This window comes from Salmo trutta, chromosome 2, assembly GCF_901001165.1.
Source record: "Salmo trutta chromosome 2, fSalTru1.1, whole genome shotgun sequence".
Lineage (NCBI taxonomy): Eukaryota > Metazoa > Chordata > Actinopteri > Salmoniformes > Salmonidae > Salmo > Salmo trutta.
The window spans coordinates 69,224,951-69,239,155 of NC_042958.1; the positions used below are offsets into that span (position 1 = coordinate 69,224,951).

Genomic DNA, 14,205 nt, shown 5'->3' on the forward strand with positions numbered 1-14,205 from the left:
CTTCTCCCAACCATCCAGGAACAGTTTGGTAACGAACAATGCCTTTTCCAGCATGATGGAGCACCTTGCCATAAGGCAAAAGTGATAACTAAGTGGCTCGGGGAACAAAACATCGATATTTTGGGTCCATGGCCAGGAAACTCCCCAGACCTTAATCCCATTGAGAACTTATGGTCAATCCTCAAGAGGCGGGTGGACAAACAAAAACCCACAAATTCTGACATGTTCCAAGCATTGCTTATGCAAGAATGGGCTGCCATCAGTCATGATGTGGCCCAGAAGTTAATTGACAGCATGCCAGGGCGGATTACAGAGGTCTTGAATAAGAAGGGTCAACACTGCAAATATTGACTCTTTGCATCAACTTCATGTAATTGTCAATAAAAGCCTTTGACACTTATGAAATGCTTGTAATTATACTTCAGTATTCCATAGTAACATCTGACAAAAGTATCTAAAGACTGTGAAAATTAATATTTGTGTCATTCTCAAAACTTTTGGCCATGACTGTAGTTAAAAATGGGTCTTGATTGGTGTGATCTGATCTTTCAAAACCAGGATGAAAATAACAATTCCTGTCTTCCTGTTGCACAACAATGACTGGGGATGTTTTCTTGCTGATGTGGACAACATCTCCACCAGTACAAGTTAATCTTAGATGAATTTCATGTAAAAGAGAGTCATAAAAAGCTGTGTACTTCAAATTGGACCCTATGTCATTTGGGTTTAGAAAACTTCATCCAAAAGACACTCTGGTTTACACTGGGCTTAGAGGGAAGATAGGTGATAGTTAAGATTGAGTATTAATCAATTTGGTTCATCATACTAATTTATACCCAAACAAAAAAAGAGAGTATTTATTAAAGGGAGAGGGTGCTTGAAGATGGACCTCTTAGGTCTAAATGTTCTGACTCTCTTACTGCTCTCTCAAGGAATTCAGCTTACTCAAGGTATGTATGATTTGAAAAAAAGGACGTGTCTATTACTGTTTGTTTTAATTTACTTTAATAAATTGTTATAGTACACGTATTGCATTTATGGCACAGAGATAATGCAATATTTTTGTTTTATTGAATTTATTGAATCATTGTCTTTCTACATGATTTGAAAAGTGTCCTCTTAGTTGAACAGTTAGGTGTTCAATATGCTTTCCAGAATGCAACGTGCTGCCAAATGCCCAAAGCCCCAAACATAAAAAAATATTTGTTTTTACCACAGGTCTAACCAAGATCCATAGGTGTGCTGACCTTATTCTATTATACCACAGGTTCCTTCAACAAAGAATGTCATGAGTTATAATGTGCCTGTTACGTTTAGAATTGTAGGGGGATCCAAATATGTTTTGAAACATTTCTTGGTTGTTATTTTTATAGACAAACAGTATGAATCGTTAGATTTACTAAAAACTGCACACATTTAGATTTATCTGAATGTAAAATATATCTGCTTTAGAGCTCAACAGGTTAAAGAAGTCATGAAATGATTGTTTTTTAAAACGGAGTAGCTGATTGATTATCAATATGTATGAAGATGTATTTCCTTTGAAAAGTATTACATGATGACATGATTTGGTCATCTAAAACCGGCTATATGATCAAGGACTCATCTCTCATGAGTTTCAAGGTCATAGGATGTGCCCTGACTGCATTTATGGGCAGTAAGGAACTCTATTTTTAAAGGTCCGTCACATGCGGTAGGGTTCACAGGCTGTACAAAGTAGACCAAACAGTAGCTGCAGTTGTCATAAACACTGTTACTTATTGTTCAGGGAAACAGTAAAACGGTTTTTTTTTTCTAGCAAATTCTACCAGATGAAGAGATTCAAAGATGTGTTATTAACAGATAGTCCATCTCAATGTCAGTTTTGTTCAAATGCACTGAAGACTATCATTTGTTTCCTTCACATCATGTCATTTTGTCTATCGAAAAGTACAACATGCATATCATTAGTATTAAGACATGAAATGATAAAGGTTCGCTAGTTCTGTAGACTATCCAGGAGTGTACAATTTGATATTCTAATGGTTTAGATAAGTGATGGGGTGGGGGGGAGGGTCACCAAAAAAATCTGAACTCATCATGAGGGGCCGCAGTGGCTCGTCGGTCTGCGTACCCACATCCGTAACCACACGTGCAGTCAGAGCTGGCCCTAGCCTTTTGGGGCCCTAAGCTATTTATTTTTTTAACAAGTCGCAGTTACCACACTAACTGTGCTACTGACCCCTGAACTCTCTTTTTTTGAAGGCCAATGTGACAGTGGTAAGTTTCAGTGTGACAACGGTCAGTGCATTGACTTAGACTGGAGGTGCGATGGAACCAAGGACTGCACAGACGACTCTGATGAGCTCAACTGTCGTGAGTATCACCGGTACCATGATCTTGGAATTCCTTATACTGTACATGGCTTCAGGTTTTCTCTTATGCATATTGAACATGATGCTAACTGTACCAGATCAAATTCAATTCAAATTTGATTGAGTGTATTTGAAAACGCCAGGCACTGGGTTATAGGTTTTGATTGAATAGTTCCCCATGCATAACTTGTCCTGGGCCTTATTCATGAAGCATCACAGAGTAGGATCAGGTCTTCTCTGTCCGTATAATCTTCGTATCAGGGCACAAGGCGAGACCCAGATGCAGACACAGGAGGCAAATGGTTAGAGTCCAAGATGTTTATTAACGATCCAAAAGGGGTAGGCAAGAGAATGGTCATGGACAGGCAAAAGGTCAAAACCAGTTCAAAGTTCCAGAGGTACAGAATGGCAAGCAGGCTTGAGGTCAGGGCAGGCAGAATGGTCAGGCAGGCGGGAATGGAGTCCAGAAAAACAGGCAAAGGTCAAAACCGGGAGGACTAGTAGAAGATAATAAAAAGGCAGGAGCACGGGAAAACCACGCTGGTTGACTTGAACATACAAGACGAACTGGCACAGAGAGACAGGAAACACAGGGATAAATACACCAGGGAAAATAAGCGACACCTGGATGGGGAGGAGACAATCACAAGGACAGGTGAAACAGATCAGGGTGTGACACTTTGCCATTGTCATCTAAAAGGGAAAACTGATCCTACATCATATTCTGAGACGCTTTGTGAATATGGGCCCTTGTGTATTTCTGTGTGGCAGCACCTCCATCCTGTAGCACCCAGCAGTTCAAGTGTGTGACGGGAGGCGAGTGTATCTCCCAACAGTTTGTCTGCGATGGGGAGGAGGACTGCACTGACGGCTCAGACGAACAGAGAACCTGCAGTACGTACAAGTTCACAAGGCTTCACTTTGGGTTACATGGGGTGCCAGTTTCCTCTGGATATCACTCACTTAAGACCAACATTTTACTCTGAGACGCTTTATACATACAGGCCCTGACCTCACACAGTTTGGTCTTATCTCAACCTGGTCTCAGAGAATTTCATATTATTCTGTACATAAATCTGAGACACTCCATTAAGTATGATATGTTACATTTTGTATGGTATGCATTCATTTGTGTATGTCCATCAGCCATTTTGTATGATAAGTTACGAATGAGCAAAACATGTTATATGTTATGAATTTGAAAACCGTACAATATGTTACGAATTTGCAAAATGTATGGGGGTGTTACACTTGCATCACAATTTCATATCAAGTGTCAGGAGTAATGTATCTTACAATTTGACTTTATTTAAAAATAACAGGGCAGCAGAGTTTCTGCATCTCAACAGCTCAAATATTCTCAAATGTAGTAATGTCTTATTCCTGGGGATTAAGACAAAGCTGTTGCCTATCTCCCTCAATGTTTAGAATCCTGAGGTAAAATGTGTTTGTATTGGATATTCGGTGTTCTCTCATCAATAGCTATTGAACCAAGCATGCCATGACTATGAAAATGGTAAATGCTGAATCAGGGGTGGATGGAGAAAAATACACTGTAAAAAAAAAAAGATAAAATGTTGCTTTCAACCTTCAATAGCTCTTGAACAAAGCATGCCATGACTATGCAAAAAAAACAAATTTTTACATGGTACTGTACATATATAATATATGTACAGTACCAGTCAAAAGTTTGGACACATCTACTCATTCCAGGGTGTTTCTTTATTTTTACTATTTTCTACATTGCCCTATTTGGTAAAAGACCAAGTCCATATTATGGCAAGAACAGCTCAAATAAGCAAATTCAAACAAAAGTCCATCATGACTTTAAGACATGAAGGTCAGTTAATATGGAAAATTGCAAGAACTTTGAAAGTTTCTTCAAGTGCAGTAGCAAAAACCATCAAGCGCTATGATGAAACTGGCTCTTATGAGTACCGCCACAGGAAAGGAAGACCAAGAGTTACCTCTGCTGCAGAGGATAAGTTCATTTGAGTTACCAGCCTCAGAAATTGCCACCCAAATAAATGCTTCACAGAGTTCAAGTAACAAACACATCTCAACATCAACTGTTCAGAGGAGCCTGTGAATCAGGCCTTCATGGTCAAATTGCTGCAAAGAAACCACTACTAAAGGACACCAAAAAGAAGAAGAGACTTGCTTGGGCCAAGAAACACGAGTAATGGACATTAGACCAGTGGAAATCTGTCCTTTGGTCTGATGAGTCCAAATTTGAGATTTTTGGTTTCAACCGCTGTGTCTTTGTGAGACGCAGAGTAGGTGAATGGATGATCTCCGCATGTGTGGTTCCCACCATGAAGCATAGAGGTGGAGGTGTGGTATGTGGCGGTGCTTTGCTGGTGACACTGTGATTTATTTAGAATTCAAGGCACACTTAACCAGCATGGCTACCACAGCAACGATACGCCATCTCATCTGGTTTGCGCTTAGTGGGACTATCATTTGTTTTTCTACAGCCCAATGACCCAACACACCTTCAGGCTGTGTAAGGGCTATTTGACCAAGAAGGAAAGTGATAGAGTGCTGCATCAGATGACCTTTCCTCCACAATCACCCGACCTCAACCCAATTGAGATGGTTTGGAATGAGTTGGACCGCAGAGTGAAGGAAAAGCAGCCAACAAGTGCTCAGCATATGTGGTAACTCCTTCAAGACTGTTGGAAAAGCATTCCAGGTGAAGCTGGTTGAGAGAATGCCAAGAGTGTGCAAAGCTGTCATCAAGGCAAAGGGTGGCTACTTTGAAGAATCTAAAATATAGACTATATTTTGATTTGTTTGGCACTTTTTGGTTACTACATGATTCCATATGTGTTATTTCATAGTGTTGATAACTTAACTATTATTCTACAACGTAGAAAATAGTAAAAAAAATTGACTTGTACTGTATATGATATATAAAAACTAAATTTGAATTGGAAAAAAAGCAGTGGATTTTTGTCCATCCTCCCATGATTCTGAATATATTATTTTCATAGTCATGTCACGATTTGTGTAAGAGCTGTTGAAGATTGAAAGCAAAAAAATGAACAAAAAAAGATGTTACAAAAAAGAAAAAGCCGTGGATTTTTGTTCATTCTCCCCTGATTCTGAACTTGTCATTTTCATAATCATGTCATGCTTTGTTTAAGACTATTTAAGACTAAATCCGAAATCGTATTATTTACAAAAATTAATGAAAAGAGTCTGAATCTTTCTCCATCCACCCTTGATTCATAATATACCATCTTCATAGTTATGGCATGCTTGGTTCAATCGCGATTGACGAGAGAAAACCGAATATCCACGGAATATCAAATATAAAACTAACTTTACCCTGTAAATGCATTCGGAAGTAATCAGACCCATTGACTTTTTCCACATTTTGTTACGTTACAGCCTTATTCTAAAAATGATTACATCTTTATTTTCCCCCACAATACCCCATAATGACAAAGCAAAAATTGGTCTTTAGAAAATTTTGCAAAATTATGAAAAAAAAATAACAAGCTTGGCACACCTATTTTTGGGGAGTTACTCCCATTCTTCTCTGCAGATCCTGTAAAGCTCTGTCAGGTTGGATAGGGAGCGACACTGCACAGCTATTTTCAGGTCTCTCCAGAGATGTTCGATCGGGTTCCAGTCTAGGTTCTGGCTGGGCCACTCAAGGACATTCAGAGACTTGTGCCAAAGCCACTCCTGCGTTGTCTGGCAGTGTGTTTAGGGTTGTTATCCTGTTGGAAGGTGAACCTTTGCCCCAGTCTGAGGTCGTGAGCGCTCTGGAGCAGGTCTTCATCAAGGATCACTTTTTACTTTGCTCCGTTCATCTTTCCCTCGATCCTGACTAGTCTCCCAGTCCCTGCTGCTGAAAAACATCCCCCCGTCATGAGGATGCCAGCACCATGCTTCACCGTAGCGATGGTGCCAGGTTTCCTCCAGAGGTGATGCTTGGCACTCGGGCCAAAGCGTCAAAATGTACATGGGCAATCTTGGTTTCAGCAGACCAGAGAATCTTGTTTCTCAAGGTCTGAGAGTACTTTACGTGCCTTCTGGCAAACTCCAAGCGGGCTATCATGTGCCTTTTACTGAAGAGTGGCTTCTGTCTGGCCACTACCATAAAAGCCTGATTGGTGGAGTGCTGCAGAGATGGCTGTCGTTCTGGAAGGTTATCCCATCTCCACAGAGGAACTCTGGAGCTCTGTCAGAGTGACCATCAGGTTCTTGGTCACCTCCCTGACCAAGGCTCTTCTCCCCCAATTGCTCAGTTTGGCCAGGGGGCCAGCTCTAGGAAGAGTCTTGGTGGTTCCAAACATCTTCCGTTAAAGAATGATGGAGGCCACTGTGTTCTTGGGGACCGTCAATGCTACAGACATTTATTGGTAACCTTCTCCAGATCTGTGCCTCGACACAGTCCTGCCTGTGAGCTCTACGGACAATTCCTTCGACCTCTTGGCTTGGTTTTTGCTCTGACATGCATTGTCATCTGTAGGACCTTATATAGACAGGTGTGTGCCTTTCCAAATCATGTCCAATTAATTAAATTTACCACAGGTGGACTCCAATCAAGTTGTAGAAACATCTCAAGGACGATCAATGGAAATAGGATGCACCTGTACTCAATTTCGAGTCTCATACCAAAGGGTCTGAATATTTCTGTAAAATAGATATTTCTGTTTTTTAGAATAAGGCTGTACCGTAACAAAATGTGGAAAAGGGGAAGGGGTCTGAATACTTCCTGAATGCACTGCATATACTAAACAAAAATATAAATGCAACATGTAAAGTGTTTCATGAGCTGAAATAAAAGATCCCAGAAAATGTACATGGGCAAAAAAAGCGCATTTCTCTCTCAAATTCTGTGCACAAATGTGTTTACATCCCTGGTAGGGAATATTTCTCCTTTGCCAAGATAATCCATCCACCTGACTGGTGTGGCATATCAATAAGCTAATTAAACAGCATGATCATTACACATTTTGCCGGGGACAATAAAAGTCCACTCTAAAATGTGCAGTTTTGTCATACAACACAATGCCACAGATGTCTCAAGTTTTAAGGGAGTGTGCAGTTGGCATGCTGACTGCAGGAATGTCCACCAGAGCTGTTGCCAGAGAATTGAATGCTCATTTCTCTATCATAAGCCGCCTCCAACGTCGTTTTAAAGAATTTGGGAGTACGTCCAACCGGCGTCACAACCACAGACCACGTGTATGGCTTTGTGTGGACAAACGGATTGCTGATGTCAACAGAATGCCCCATGGTGGCGGTGGGCTATGGTATGGAAAGGCATAAGCTACGGACAATGAACACAATTGCATTTTATCAATGGCAATTTGAATGCATAGAGATATCGTGACGAGATCCTGAGGCCCATTGTCGTGCCATTTATCCGCCTAAATCACCTCATGTTTCAGCATGATAATGAACGGCCCCATGTCGCAAGGATCTGTACACAATTCCTGGAAGCTGAAAATGTCCCAGATGTTCCATGGCCTGCATATTCAACTCTGGGTTGTCGTGTATGACAGAGTGTTCCAGTCCCCGCCAATATCCAGCAACTTCACACAGCCATTGAAGAGGTGTGGGACAAAATTCCATATGCCATAATCAACAGCTTGATCAACTCTATGTGAAGGAGATGTGTCGTGCTGCATGAGGCAATGGTGGTCACAGCAGATACTGACTGGTTTTCTGATCCACAACCCTACCTATTTGTTAGGGTATCTGTGACCAACAGATGCATACCTGTATTCGCAGTCATGCGAAATCCATAGATTAGGGCCTAACTCATTTATTTAAATTGACTGATTTCCTTATATGAACTGTAACCCAGTAAAATCTTTGAAATTGTTGCATGTTACGTTTAAATTTTTGTTTAATAATGCCTTGCCCCCAAAATAAGATATTAGTCTCCCGTGTGGCGCAGTGGTCTAAGGCACCGCATCGCAGTGCTAGAGGCGTCACTACAGATCTGTGTTCGATCCCGGGCTGTGTCGCAGCCGGCCACGTCTGGGAGACCCATCGGGCGGGGCACAGTTGGCCCAGCGTCGTCCGGGTAAGGGGAGGGTTTGGCCGGCTGGGATGTCTTTGTCCCATCACGCTCTAGCTCCTCCTTGTGGCATGCCTGGCTTCCGGGTTAAGCGAGCAGTGTATCAAGAAGCAGTGTGGCTTGGCGGGGTCGTGTTTCGGAGGACGCATTGCTCTCATCCTTTGTGTCTCACAAATCTGTACGGGTGTTGCAGCGATGGGACAAGACTGTAACTACCAATTGGGGAGAAAAAGGGTGTAAAAAGTACCAATAAATAAAATAAGACATTAACAATAAAGTGACGGGAATGTGAATTTCCTCCTGATCCATTTGACATAACATTGACATAACATTGACATACCTTATGATTTCTGTGCTCGTGTTCTCCTACATTTTCAGGAGAGCAGACTTGTGGACCACACCAGTTCACTTGCCAAGAGGGTCAGTGTATTCCCAAAGTGTACCGATGTGACCGTGTGAAGGATTGCCTGGACAACTCTGATGAGAACAACTGCAGTAAGAATTTTAAATCCACATTCCTTAATAAGATTGGTCTGTAGTTTACAGTTCTTTAAAACTTGTCTGGTTAATTTGCGATAGATAATTTCTGCTGCTAGCAGAGGTTGTGGACATTTGTCTATTTTGACGATAACACATGTTCACATGATTGAATGTTATTAGTAGATGCTTGTGATTTACTGTATGATAGATGTAGGATGTATGTACAGTTGAAGTCGGAAGTTTACATACACCTTAGCCAAATACATTTAAACTCAGTTTTTCACAATTCCTGACATTTAATCCTAGTAAAAATTCCCTGTCTTAGGTCAGTTAGGATCCCCACTTTATTTTAAGAATGTGAAATGTAAGAATAATAGTAGAGAGAAGGATTTATTTCAGATTTATTTCATCACATTCCAAGTGGGTCAGAAGTGTGTATACACTCAATTAGTATTTTGCAGCATTGCCTTTAAACTGTTTAACTTGGGTCAAACATTTCGGGTAGCCTTCCACAAGCTTCCCACAATAAGTTGGGTGAATTATGGCCACTTCCTCCTGACAGAGCTGGTGTAACTGAGTCAGGTTTGTAGGCCTCCTTGCTCGCACACACTTTTTCAGTTCTGCCCACAAATTTTCTATGGGATTGAGGTCAGGGCTTTGTGATGGCCACTCCAATACCTTGACTTTGTTGTCCTTAAGCCATTTTGCCACAACTTTGGAAGTATGCGTGGGGTCATTGTCCATTTGGAAGACCCATTTGCGACCAAGCTTTAACTTCCTGACCGATGTCTTGAGATGTTGACTCAATATATCGACATAATTTTCCTAGCTCATGATGCCATTTGTTTTGTGAAGTGCACCAGTCCCTCCTGCAGCAAAGCACCCCCACAACATGATGCTGCCACCCCTGTGCTTCACGGTTGGGATGGTGTTCTTTGGCTTGCAAGCCTCCCTCTTTTTCCTCAACCATAACTATGGTCATTATTTCCAAACAGTTCTATTTTTGTTTCATCAGACCAGAGGACATTTCTCCAAAAAGTACGGCCTTTGTCCCCATGTGCAGTTGCAAACCATAGTCTGGCTTTTTTATGGCGGTTTAGGAGCGGTGGCTTCTTCCTTGCTGTGCGGACTTTCAGGTTATGTCAATATAGGACTCGTTTTACTGTGGATATAGATACTTTTGTACCTGTTTCCTCCAGCATCTTCTCAAGGTCCTTTGCTGTTGTTCTGGGATTGATTGAAACTTTTCGCACCAAAATACGTTCATCTCTAAGAGACAGAATGCGTCTCCTTCCTGAGCGGTATGATGGCTGCGTGGTCCCATGATGTTTATATTTGCGTACTATTGTTTGTACATATGAACATGGTACCTTCAGGCGTTTGGAAATTGATGATTTCTTTTGATTTTCCCATGATGTCAAGCAAAGAGGCACTGAGTTTGAAGGTAGGCCTTGAAAAACATCCACAGGGACACCTCCAATTGACTCAAATGATGTCAATTAGCCTATCAGAAGCTTCTAAAGCCATGACATCATTTTCTGGAATTTTCCAAGCTGTTTAAAGGCACACTCAACTTAGTGTATGTGAACTTCTGACCCACTGGAATTGTGATACAGTGAATTATAAGTGAAATAATCTGTCTGTGAACAATTGTTGGAAAATTACTTGTGTTACGCACAAAGTAGATGTCCTAACCGATTTTCCAAAACTATAGTTTGTTAACAAGACATTTATGGAGTGGTTGAAAAACAAGTTTTAATGACTCCAACCTAAGTATTTGTAAACTTCCGACTTCAACTGTATGTACTGTATGTTCATAGTGAATGATTCTGCAATTTGTGGGATTTGCAAATGTGCAAATTCAGACTGTTCTATTGTATATGGGACTACCTTTACAACCTGTCTTATTAAAAATATAAGAAGCATTCCGGTTTTGTTCCTGCTAGATATGCTTTAGTCACCAAAGGGTTTGATTTTTAATTAGGGGTTATTACATTGTTAACTCAGATTGCATCTCCTATTACTGGCCACTGTTCATCTTAATGTGGCAATACAGAAGTAGACTTCATTCTCTCTTCCTTTTTTAACAAGAAAGTTGTTCAAGTCTATCATAGTTAAACTATATAATCCTCAGTCACATTGTCACATTTAACTCATTGCTTTGTCACAATTTTGTCCCCACAACCATTTTGAGATCTTGTGAGAAAATGTGCAACATGACAGTCTACCTTATAGCATGAGTGTGTGTGTGTGTGTGTGTGTGTCAGGGTTGGGGTCATCTCAAGTTGAAGTCAGCTAATTCAAGGAGTGATTAAAATACAAATGTTAAAACTTCTGAAGTAAAATTGCCTCTCCTTTTCAGTTTATTGAGAATTAATTGAGCACAAATGGCCTTTTCTCAATTATTGAACAATAATTTCAGTTTACTTCCTAAATTGACTGATTTCAGTTCGAAATTGACCCCAACCCTTGTGTGTGTGTTATTCTCCAGACTACCCCAGCTGCACTGAGAAAACCTGTGCCAATGGAGCTTGCTACAATAACTCGCAGCACTGCAACGGTCTGCAGAACTGTCGGGACGGCTCAGACGAATCCAACTGCAGTAAGTGAAATGGGTCAGGGGAACCTAACTATACAGCGTCAATACAGTTAGTTAAATTGAACTTCAGTGGATCTAGAGAGTCTGAAAATTCAACTGAAGATAACCGTCACATAATGGTCTGTTTGAGGGAGTAGTCTTGACCTGAAACACCAAAGACACCTGTGACGTCCTGACCATAGTAAGTTGTTATTTTCTATGATAGAGTAGGTCAGGGCGTGACAGGGGGTGTTTGTCCATTTTTGTATTTCTATGTTTAGTTTCTAGTTTTGTATTTCTAGGTTGGTTTTTGTTTGGCATGACCTCCAATTAGAGGTGGACGTTGTCTCTAATTGGAGGTCATATTTAAGTTGCTATTTGTCCCACTTGTGTTTTGTGGGTGATTATATTTTGTGAGTGTGTTTGTTCCTCCTGCGTCACGGTTTGTTGTTTTGTTCCTTCAGTTTATTTTTGTATCGCATCAAGTTTCACAGTCCAATAAATATGTGGAACGAAACCGACGCTGCATTTTGGTCCGATCATTCGAGCAGCCGTGACAACACCTAGCAGGATGATAAAATATATGGCCCAATTAAGAAATGATGGTTTGACATAATCAAATAGTCATGCATTTATCCCATTTTTAATGACAATGACAAATGAAGACACAAAATATATACTAAATATATGTCAGGAATATGGGTTGACATAAGATTCATGAATTTATTACATTTTCCTATATGTCTGCTCTTTTGCTGAGTATATTACATTGTGTCTCTTAGCGACACAGCAATGTCCTCCGCACCAGTTCCAGTGCACCAATGGCTACTGTATCCCCATGTCCTTTATCTGTGACCACTGGGACGACTGCGGGGACAACAGCGATGAGCAAGGCTGTGGTATGAAGCACATAGACCACCCGCAGTTCACAGGATATTCTTACCTCACAACATATACACGGTGAAGTCCTAAAACATTGGTGTAAATATGTGTTAATCTGAGATTGCTATTTCAAACCTTTGTACCTCTCGCTAAATCAACTCAACAATATCAACCATACAGGATCTAATGGAGGTTTCATCGTGCCTATTGTTATGAGCCCACATGTAAAAATGCTATAGTATACTATGGTATAAATACTATAGTATTCACTGCTGTGTTATTTGTAAACATTACTGTAGTATTCACTATAGTGTTTTTGCGGATATTACTGTAGTATTTACTACAGCGTTATTTTTGCAGATAATACTGTACTATTTACAAAATGCTATAGTAAACACTGCACATGATCGAGGGATACTACAGTGTGAAGTATAATATTCTTCAGTTTACTATAGTAAGTACTGTAGTATTCTATAGTAAACTGTAATATTTTTTCATGTTGGGAGCAGCCATTCAGATTTGATGGCTAGTCATGGCTTTGTTAAATGACAGACAGAAAGACACACACACACACACATTGTATTGTATTGCATCATTTTCTTCCCCTTAGAGTACCAGAGCTGTAGTGGAACTCAGTTCACCTGCCCCAGTGGCCGCTGCATCCCTCAGAGCTGGGTTTGTGATGAGTTCAACGACTGTGGGGACTACAGCGACGAGAACGGATGTGGTGAGAAATTCACTAGGAAATCTTGGACAGTTTATTATATCACTGACTATGAAGATTGAGACATTGTTGATTTGGAAATCTAAACGGTAATATGTAATAAGTGACAGAGAGGAACATAAAGAGGAACAAATAACATTGTAGCTGTATGTGTAGCAAAGTAATATTCTAAGTAGTGGTCATGCTAAATGAAGTGAATGGAAACAAGGATTTTTTTAAGCATACTGTTTCGTCAGCCCTAAAACATTGACGAATGAATGAATAAATGATGAATGAATTACATTTTATTTTCATGTCATGTCATCAGTTGGCAACCCATTCCTTACGGGATTAATTTACACATAAACAAACGTTACAATAATTCAGTGGTAATTCAGTGGTAATTCAGTGCGCGCTGCATAAAGAGTGAAACATAAATCAATACATAATAGTAAATAAGGTTATTCAAGAAATAATTATATTGACATTTTAGTCAAAGCTGAGTGAAATGTATAATTATTGGATAAAAAGAACTGTGTCGTTGAGGCCTACCCAGCAAAAGGTGGTAAATAAAATGTGTTGTCTTTGCTCTTTCAGATAGTAACTCCCGAGACTGTTACCCTGGTGAGTGGCCTTGTCCAGGCTCCTCCATGTGTGTGCCAGTGGGCAAGGTGTGTGATGGCAAACCAGACTGCCCCAGAGGAACAGATGAGACCAACACCACCGCACAGCAAACCTGCAGTGAGTCTCTTCTTCTATCTGACATGTTTTACTACAGGGCACACCTTTGTACTGGGTTTTATGAGGTTAATAATTTGGTCAGCATGACCTTTCTCGAAATGTGTTCGGAACCTGGGCATGGACACAGGCACGCACGCACATACTCTCATACTCTTGTTTGTGTGAGCGAATAAATACACACACGCCAACACACCAGATCAAATACTATTTCAAATATCTCAATTACTTTTACATACATTCGAAGTAAGTATTCAGATATCTTTCATTTGAAAAGACAAGTAGTTTAACATTTCCATGTATTTGGAAATACACTTGGAAAGCTATTTGAAAATGTCAAATACACTGACTCAAATACACTCCCATGCGTTTAACCCAGCTTTTGAAAATAGTATTTAAAATAAGTATTTTAATATCCTCTTAA

The 14,205-nt window shown here is 40.4% G+C and overlaps 1 protein-coding gene across 1 annotated transcript in view; it reads left to right on the forward strand.

Moving 5' to 3' along the window:
• Window positions 1-695: 695 nt before the first annotated feature.
• The window catches only part of lrp2b (low density lipoprotein receptor-related protein 2b), a 113,536-nt gene continuing 100,026 nt past the window's right edge, over window positions 696-14,205 (forward strand). Inside the window, exons 1-8 of the mRNA XM_029712806.1 lie at window positions 696-950; window positions 2,245-2,355; window positions 3,126-3,248; window positions 8,779-8,895; window positions 11,372-11,482; window positions 12,241-12,357; window positions 12,951-13,067; window positions 13,641-13,784. Coding sequence (XP_029568666.1) covers window positions 884-950; window positions 2,245-2,355; window positions 3,126-3,248; window positions 8,779-8,895; window positions 11,372-11,482; window positions 12,241-12,357; window positions 12,951-13,067; window positions 13,641-13,784 — 907 coding nt within the window. The 5' untranslated portion in view covers window positions 696-883. The remainder of the gene's footprint in view (window positions 951-2,244; window positions 2,356-3,125; window positions 3,249-8,778; window positions 8,896-11,371; window positions 11,483-12,240; window positions 12,358-12,950; window positions 13,068-13,640; window positions 13,785-14,205) is intronic.